This window comes from Bos mutus, chromosome 21 (genome assembly GCF_027580195.1).
Source record: "Bos mutus isolate GX-2022 chromosome 21, NWIPB_WYAK_1.1, whole genome shotgun sequence".
Classification (NCBI taxonomy): domain Eukaryota; kingdom Metazoa; phylum Chordata; class Mammalia; order Artiodactyla; family Bovidae; genus Bos; species Bos mutus.
The window spans coordinates 33,902,414-33,911,757 of NC_091637.1; the positions used below are offsets into that span (position 1 = coordinate 33,902,414).

General features: G+C 43.4%; 1 protein-coding gene across 1 annotated transcript; it reads left to right on the forward strand.

Moving 5' to 3' along the window:
* Positions 1 to 6,533: 6,533 nt before the first annotated feature.
* Positions 6,534 to 9,053, forward strand: LOC102286316 (cathepsin G). Its single transcript, XM_070358204.1, has 5 exons — positions 6,534 to 6,588; positions 7,307 to 7,454; positions 7,906 to 8,041; positions 8,208 to 8,462; positions 8,892 to 9,053. The coding sequence occupies exons 1-5, from the start codon at positions 6,534 to 6,536 to the stop codon at positions 9,051 to 9,053; spliced, it is 756 nt and encodes a 251-aa protein (XP_070214305.1).
* Positions 9,054 to 9,344: the final 291 nt, after the last annotated feature.

Genomic DNA, 9,344 nt, shown 5'->3' on the forward strand with positions numbered 1-9,344 from the left:
TGCCATTTCCTTCTCCATGGGATCTTCCCAGCCCAGGGGTTGAACCTGGGTCTTCTGCATTATTTGGTGGATTCCTCACTGTTGAGGCACCTGGATAGCCCTTGATACGTGTGTATCACTGTCCCAATATGTGTGGGGTCTCTTTTTCTTGTCCACTAGTCTATATCCCTGTGCTCCATCAATGCCACACCATCTTCAGTACTATGACTTCATTTGCTAAAGCAAGACCTACCATCTTGTTCTCATTCTTTAAGACGACTTGGCTATTTTTGGTCATGGATTTTTCCACATATATTTTCCATGTCTATTTAGAACCAAGTAAGTTACTTGCAATGGCACCCCACTCCAGTACTCTTGCCTGGAAAATCCCATGGATGGAGGAGCCTGGTGGGCTGCAGTCCATGGGGTCGCTAAGAGTCGGACACAACTGAGCGACTTCACTTTCGCTTTTCATTTTCATGCATTGGAGAAGGAAATGGCAACCCACTCCAGTGTTCTTGCCTGGAGAATCCCAGGGACAGAGGAGCCTGATGGGCTGCCGTCTACGGGGTCACACAGAGTTGGACACGACTGAAGTGACTTAGCAGCAGCAGCAGCAAGTTCTATGAAATACCTCTTGGGTGCATTGAATCTATAGACCATTTTTTGGAGAAATGACATTTTAAAAATATTTTCTCTTCCAAACATAAACATGGAATATCTTTCTGTTTAAATCTTCTAAGTGTCTCTTAGTAAGGTTTTATAATTTTCACCATATCTTTTCTTTAGGTTTATATTTACTTATCTGACAATTTTTATGCTTTAAAACTTTTTTCAAATTTCATTTTCTGACAGTATTATCATGTATATAGAATATGGCTAATATTTAAATTAATTCTGTGCCTAGAAAATTTGTCAAACTCTCTTATTAATCATAATAATTGATTGGCAGATTCTTGGGTATTCTCAATGTATACTATATCTCAAATATTCAGTTTTATTTCCTCTTTTCCTGTCCTTATTTCTATAAATAGAAGCTTTCCTTCTATTTCTTGCTTAATTGTACTGGCTAAAATCTCTAGTATAATGTTGAAGAGAAATGGTGATTATGGCTATCTGTGTGAACTTGTTTTGCTCTCAAATGGAAAAACATTCAACACTTCATCATTAAGTATAATGATTGGTATGGGATTTTTGCAGAGACCTTTTATCAGAATAAAAAGCCTCTTTATTGTTCCTATTTTGCTAAGAATCTTTAAAAATAATTAATGATGAATTTTACTACATGCCTTTTCCCCCTTCAGTTGAATTATCATATGGTGTTTCTTCTTTCATCAATCAACATGTTGTTATAGCAGTTGTGTGTGTGTGTGTTTAAAGACTTCAGCTACAACTTTATTAATCAGACACACACCAAAATGATAATCAGGAAACAGCAACAGGTGTGGGAAGGGAAGAAACATATATACAGTAATTGTGTATTGAATGAAAAGCAACTCATCCTCAGTTCAGTCAGTCAGTTCAGTCGCTCATTCGTGTCCCACTCTTTGTGACCCCATGAACCGCAGCATGCCAGGCCTCCCTGTCCATCACCAACTCCCAGAGTCCACCCAAACCCATGTCCATTGTGTTGGTGATGCCATCTAACCATCTTATCCTCTGTCGTCCCCTTCTCCTCCTTTCCCAGCATCAGGGTCTTTTCAAATGAGTCAACTCTTCATATGAGGTGGCCAAAGTATTGGAGTTTTAGCTTCAGCATCAGATCTTCCAATGAACACCCAGGACTGATCTCCTTTAGGATGCACTGGTTGGATCTCCTTGCAGTCCAAGGGACTCTCAAGAGTCTTCTCCAACACCACAGTTCAAAAGCATCAATTCTTCGGCATTCAGCTTTCTTCACAGTCCAAATCTCACATCCATACATGACCACTGGAAAAACCATAGCCTTAACTAGATGGACCTTTGTTGGCAAAATAATATCTCTGCTTTTGAATATGCTATCTAGGTTGGTCATAACTTTCCTTCCAAGGAGTAAGCGTCTTTTAATTTCATGGCTGCGATCACTCATCCTCAGAAAAACCCAAATTAGAAATGATCTAATATTTTTGCTTATTGACTGATTTGACTTACATCAGTACTGAAATAACATTAGCCCATAATGTTCCTCTCCTATATTGTCATCACTGGGTTTGGCATCTAGGTTTTGCTAGTCTCATAAAGGAGATGTTTAGCATCTCCTTGCCAGCAGAAATTATCATCCTTGGAACTTTTTTCACAGATTTCCAGTGAATCCCTGTGAGCCTGAGGCTGTCCTTGATGGACTATTTTTGAAAACTGAAACAAATTATTTAACATTTATGGGAAAATTCAAACTTTTTGAGTATGTTTCATTAGGTTACTAAGGATTTGTCAATTTCATGTGTTGCTGTTCAGTTGCTCAGCTGTGTCTGACTCGTAATCCTATGGACTGCCACCCACCAGGCGCCTCTGTCTATGGAATTTTCCATACAAGAATACTGGAGTGGTTTGCCATTTCTTTCTCCAGGGGAACTTCTTTACCCAGGGATTGAACCCATGTGTCTCTCTTTTTTATTTGAACCTATGTCTCTTGTGTCTCCTGCATTGGAAGGCAGATTTTTTACCACTAATTTACAAAATTACTGGCTTCCCAGTGACCTAGAAGTTAATATACATATGATTAAAACTCTTTCTTAGTTCTCCCACCATGTGGCTGTACTTTTCACCATCTCAATAGTGTCTTTAGTAATCAGAATTTCTTCTTTATTCATGTACACCCAAAAAAATGTTAATGTAGATCAACTCATTCATTATTATTGATGGTTCAGTTCAGTTCAGTTCAGTCGCTCAGTCGTGTCTGACTCTTTGCGAGTTAGTGCTTCTTATATCTGTATAAAATTGTTTTTACAGTGATGAGTGTATAAAGAAATTCTCCTATATTCAAAGGTTTAATTTTTTACCTTGCAATTAATTAATTTGAGGTATAGTGTTAAATGGTCAAGTTTCATTTTTATTCTGATATACCTAACAAATTTTACTATAAATTAATTTCATCATTATTAATCATTTTGATATTTTTTGTTTTCATTATGATTTTACTCATGGTTTCCAGTTGATCCTTGAACAGCATAGGAGATAAGGGGCACTGATGCTTCACCTGGTAGAAAATCCAGGTGTAACTAACCTATAGTTGGCCCTCATGTTCTGTGGTTTTGCAACCAATCGTGGATAGCTCAGTAGTCAATTATTTATTATTGAAAAAAATCAGTGTGTAAGTAGACCTATTCAGTTCAAACCCCTGTTGTTCAAAGAACCACGGTATTTAGCAGTTTATTTACTTAGTTTTTACGATATAAGGATTTCCTGCTCATATGCTTGTTATGAAATTCTAGTTTATACTCATTGTGGCATATTAAATATGATGTACATTTAAATCCTTTAAACACTTTTGAGACCTAATCTATGGCTTAATCTATGGTCAACATCTGTATGTACTTGTCAACTGTGTAATCTGCTTTTGTTGGTTAAGATGTTCATTATATATTCATTTTTTCATTAGCTATTCATAACTTCTATATCATTGAAGATAAATGAAAGTGAAAGTCACTCAGTCGTGTCTGACTCTTTGCGACACCATGGACTGTATAGTCCATGGAATTCTCCAGGCCAGAATACTGAAGTGGATAGCCTTTCCCTCCTCAAGGGGCTCCCAACCCAGAGATCCAACCCAGCTCTCCCTCATTGCAAACAGATCTTTTCCAGCTGAACCACAAGGGAAGCCCATTACTAATCTATATCATTACTAATCAATATATAGGATAAGTTTTAAAATCTTCACAAATGATATGAAGATATTTCTTCCTGGGGAGCATCCACTCACTGCTGCTGTTGAAAATTCAGCCTTTGACCTGCCATTCATTTGAAAGTGTTTAATCTGTTTATCTTAATCTACTTGCCCTTAAATTTTCTGCCATTTCTTTATAATATTGATTTCTAAGTATCAATTTGTTTTTTTGTATTCTGGTTGAGATTTATCTTTTTCTAACCTCTAACTGCATTTTTGTCATCAGCTTAAAAAATAATCTCAGCTAGTATGTCATTATATATTATTTTTTCCCTTTTCTTTCTTGATTTTCTCCTAATTCAACATATGTTCAACCTCCTAATTCTACTATTTTCTATATTTTTATCTTTATGCCTGTCTGTGCTCCATTCTGGACAATTCTTTCTGAGCTCTTTCAGGTTAGTTATTCTCTTCCCATCTTTGTCTAATCTGTTATTAATTTTATTCACTGTGACTTTGATTTTGTCTTTTTCATATTTTTTGCTTTTAGAAGCTGTATTTAGCTCTTTTTCAGATGTTGTGTCATTTTTTAAGATTAATGTTCCCTGGAGTGTGTTTAAAGCTAGCTTTTATTTCAGCCAATTGTTTTGCAATCTGTATTTTATTTTGCTAATAACATTATCCCAATAATTAAAGTTTGTTCTCTATTATTATCTATTGTTTCTTAGTCATGGTATCCTGTATTTTTTTGCTTGTTCATCTTTTTATATTTGACTATATACTTATTACATTTGAAAAACAATATTTAGGTGTAATTCAAACACTGAAATTAAGTGAATTTCCTCTACATTTGTCTTTGATTTTGCTAGGTACTTTGGGAAACAGTCTGTAACCACATTAATGGAAGGAAGTTCAAGGTATGAGAGGCTGTGAAAATCTAAATAATACTATCTTTCATGCTATTACATGCAAGGAAGAACCCATTAACTCTTTTTTTGTTATTCTGAGTGTGTAGACTTTTAATTCCCAGCTTATCATGGTGGGGGGCCTGATTAGACCTGCTTGTGAGGGTCTTGGTCTCTAATTTCTACATTCCTCACACTATATGCTCATTAACACAGTTCAAAAAACAAAAATAGAGGTTCAAATTTTGTGGGTTCAGAAAATTTACACAGAACAATAATAATTATCTAACTGGACGCTTGTTATTCCTTCAGCTGTGGCCTGAGTCATATCTGCATTGGCAGTTCTTCAAGGCTTTTCAGGTTTTTAGACATTTTAAACAGGTTTATTTTGGTAGTTTTTGGAGGAAAGATTGGCATAAAATGCTAGTCATTGTGAATGAAATCCCCTATGCACATCTTCATTCAGATGATTATATATATTTGACTCCCATTTCTTTGCATGCTATTCTTGATCTTTCCTTTAAAAAAAAAATTACCTTAAAGTTTTTAAAATAAAATGAAGTGCTGAAAAAATGTAAGTAACAATGATTTTCAATTACCCAAATGCTAAGGCACTAATCAAGCTGTTATTCTATTTTTTACTTTTTCCCTCCTGTTTTCTGCATATTACTTTTTAGATGCATAAAGAAATTTCATGAGGTTGCAAGCATAAACCACGCATTAGAGAAAGGATTAAGTTCTTTGCAGCTTTAAGAATAAGTGATAACCTACAGGTATTTATATATGCAGAGAGGATCTTTAACTTTCATAAGATTTTCAAGTGGTCTTAAAACAATCCACAAAAGGTTGAGAATTGTATTAGAATTCAATTCTGACATTTTTGCAAAACTTTAACCATTCTGTGGTGCTTTCTGAGGCAATACAGAATCTTCCAAGTATTTTAAGTGTGTCTACCAACCCCTTGTGTTACTCTACAGAACTCTGCCATCCCTCTCTCTCAATGCTGAGTGTCCACTTCTTCATGTGTCACAGGTAGCACAGCAGTGAGCTACCTCCTTAGGTGCCAGCACCCGTGGAGCAGAGACGGGTTTAGGTTGATGGGTCTATCATGGATGAATAGGATCTGAGATGTTTTTTCCCAAGGTCTGATGGCTGTCAACAAAATCAAGTCACTGGGCTTTTTCTGCAGGCAGGGAAGCTTCTGGAACACAAAAACACTCAGCTCAGTAGGAAGCAGAAAAATAGAAGCCTTCCCCAGTGTCGAGATGCACTGAGAGTTTGTTGGGGGCTCAAGTGACCTGAGAGAGAAGTGGTCAGTGGCAGAGCCTCATTCTTCCCTTTTCTTTCTCTGGCAGTGCCCTCCACCCACCCAGGAACAGAGCTACTCAGTGTGCTGGACAACTCTGGGTGGGGCTCAGGACCAGGGGGTGAAGACATGCAGGTTCCATTCCCTGAGGGAGAAGGAGGAAGTAGACAGGTCCCAGCCTTGATGCTTGTGAGGACTTTACTGAATTTGGTGGGTTAGGGGTTCTGGGACACCCAGCCTCCACCCCGGTGCCCTGGGTTCCCATTTCTGTGGCCAGCACTGACTCAGCAGCTGTGCGAGCTATTGCACGGAAGGCTTCGGTTACTGCCTTCCCCCAGGTCCCTGGCAGTTGGTGGGCAAGCCTCTTGGGCAGCTCTGGGTGATGAAACTGATCACAGCAGCAGGAGAATGGGACTGTGGATGCTCGAGCCCCCACCCCCATCCTCAAACCCCCACCTTCACCTTTGCTTCCTCTCCCAGGGGCTCAAAGTCTGGCAGGAGGAAGCAGGGGCAGCAACTGCTGGGCAGCCTCGCCGGGAAGATGTGGCCGCTCCTGCTCCTCGTGGCCTTTCTCCTGTCCCCCAGGGCTCGGGCAGGTGAGTGACCGTTCCCACCCTCAGGAGCCCAACTCCACCCAATAGACTCTGAAGGCAGACCGCCCAGACACTTGCTAGCTCTGTATCACTGGGCAGCTTGCATGAGTCCACCGTTTCCAGCTTCAGATGCTGAGGGCAGGAATTCTATCAGGCCTACCTGGAGAGTCGCTATGAGAGTTTAAGTGATGTGGTGTACATAGAGCTCTCAGAACCACCGTGGCACATACTACCTGCTATATAAATGTGCTCTCTGAACTCAGTTGCAGCCCCTGTTTCAGAGCCTAGGAGATCAAGATACAGTGATAGTGAACCCATCAGCCCATCTCTAGATCCTTAAATTCATGAGCTGGACTCACAGGGATCTGGAAAGTTCCCTGAGGAAGAAAGTGCCACAGAACTTCAGGGAGAGGCGGCACCAGAGGGCTCTGGGTTTGCCATCCCCACAGCAGAGAAACCCTCCTGTGAGGGAGGCCGCAGCTGGCCTTGCCTTCTGGGCAGGTGGGAGGGTGCTGAGGCTGGATGGAGAGCCAGCAGCACTTTCTGCAGGATCCTGGAGCCTCCCCCAGTTCTGCACCCTGCAGACCCCATTCTCACCAACCACCAGCTCACCCTGCCCCTGCTCATTTCTCCTGCTCCCCAACTTCCAGTCTTTCTGGAGCCACCAAGCCAATGTCCACACACCCGCCAGTGCAGAGATAATCCTAGTGCTTCCTTCCAGGGCAGATCATCGGAGGCCGAGAAGCCAGGCCCCATTCCCGCCCCTACATGGCATATATTCAGATCCGAAGTCCAGAAGGTATGAAAGTTTGTGGGGGGTTCCTGGTGCGTGAAGATTTTGTGATGACAGCAGCTCACTGCTTGGGAAGGTGAGAACTTAAGGGACTTCTGGGCACCAGCAAAGCAGGTCCAGAAGAGTTCACGAGAGAAGTCACCAAAAGCAGGGTTCTAGCTTGAATGGGTGAAAAAAAAAGACCATGTAGAGATTGGAGTACAAGAAGCAGGCCAGTGTGAATGGGGGAGGACCTGATCAAAAAGAACAAGACGGGGAGATGAAATGTATGCACTGGGGCTTAACTTATGACTTCAAGGTATTTTTGCAGTCTCTTGTTGGGGAGGCAAAATTCGAAATCACTATGTCCTCCACCACCTCCAGCTCAAGGCTGGGGAGACCTAGGGTGCAAAGTTCGGCCCCAGAGCCCTTCTGTTTCTGAGTTCCCTCGGTTGAGGTCTGGCAACCCTGGGTAGCCACTTGACTTCTATTGTGGACCACAGTTCCTGTGGCTCAAACCTTACCTCTAGGTTCTCTTTCCTTTGCAGCCAAATAAATGTCATCCTGGGGGCCCACAACATCAGGACATTGGAAAGCACCCAGCAGCGCATCCCTGTGCTCAGATCCATCCCCCACCCTGGATACAGTCAGCAGAACAAGAGGAATGACATCATGTTACTGCAGGTACCGACCCTCTGGTTCTTTAGCTGGGCGGCTCATTCCCAGCCTGGGGGGCTTCCTGTGTCCTGGGATCAGGGAGGGGGGAAGCCGGGCAGACTCCCAGGGCAGTGGCGGGCGTGGGGTGAGTGTAGAATAGACAGTCCCTGAGCACCTGCATGCTTCCTGTCAGCTGGCGAACAGAGCTCAGCGTAATCGATTTGTGAGGCCGGTGCCTCTGCCTCAGACTCAAAACAGACTGAGACCTGGGACCCAGTGCACCGTGGCCGGCTGGGGCCTGATTGGCCTGAACATGAGAACAGACACGCTCCAGTGTGTGCAGCTGAGGGTGCAGAGGGATAGGGTGTGCAGGAGACGCTTCATGTTATACTATGGCCGGACACAGATTTGCGTGGGGGACCCGAGACAGAGGAAGTCTGCCTTTCTGGTAAGACCACAGCATCTGCCACCACTGACAGGGGACCCTGGGCAGACTGGGCAGTGGGACGGACCCCATTCCCATGGCTGCAGTCTGGGGCCTGGATCAGAGGGATGTGGGGGGGCTTTCCCCCATGCATCTGGTGTCTGGGGGAATAGAAGTACCAGACATGCAGGATGTTCACGTGCAGTGTTTTCCTGGGGCCGGTGAGATACCTTGACCTGGGTTGGGCTGGAGAAGCAACCACAGTCAGGGCTGAAGCCCAGCGACGGGAAAATTCAGAAGCTTTTCTTCTGCACCCCACCACCCTCCCATCTCACATACAGCCAGCACTGGAAGGAGCTCCCCTCAACCCCCGTCTTCTCTGAGGGTTGGCAGAGGGCAACAGGAGTGGGGAGTCCTGGGAAACTGAGTGTCCCTTCCCTCCTCTGCCTGTAGGGGGACTCCGGTGGCCCCCTCGTGTGCAGCAATGTGGCCCAGGGCGTTGTCTCCTACGGAGACAGGATGGGGACCCCTCCAGCAGTCTTCACCAGAATTTCCAGCTTCCTGCCCTGGATAAGGAGAACAATGAGACGCTTCCAAGAGTGGAGACCAGAGTGACATCCCATGAGACTGACTCTCCTTCTCTGGGGCAGAGCCCAGCTCCAGGGCAGTTCCCAGAGCCTTAATAAATGTCCTAGTCTGGAGTGGAAATGACTGATTTCTAATGTGTTCATTAAACATGATTCGTGTACAACAAAGTGTGCCAGGACTGAGGGTGAGCTTCATCAGGAAGATGGGGTCTCTTTCTCAGGACAAGTGAATCTCTATTCCCACTGTTCCGGGGTCAGCAGGAGCCTCTTCCCTCCTCCAAGCCATCCATTCCTCTGTGTCCCCTCTACCCACAGCCTG

What these genes read in the sequence shown, in the direction of transcription:
- LOC102286316 (XM_070358204.1), top strand. Translation starts at nt 6,534, where the DNA reads ATGTGGCCGCTCCTGCTCCTCGTGGCCTTTCTCCTGTCCCCCAGGGCT. An exon ending in GCAGCTCACTGCTTGGGAAG is followed by an intron (nt 7,455 to 7,905) that starts GTGAGAACTTAA and finishes TTTCCTTTGCAG; the next exon opens with CCAAATAAATGTCATCCTGG. An exon ending in ATGACATCATGTTACTGCAG is followed by an intron (nt 8,042 to 8,207) that starts GTACCGACCCTC and finishes GCTTCCTGTCAG; the next exon opens with CTGGCGAACAGAGCTCAGCG.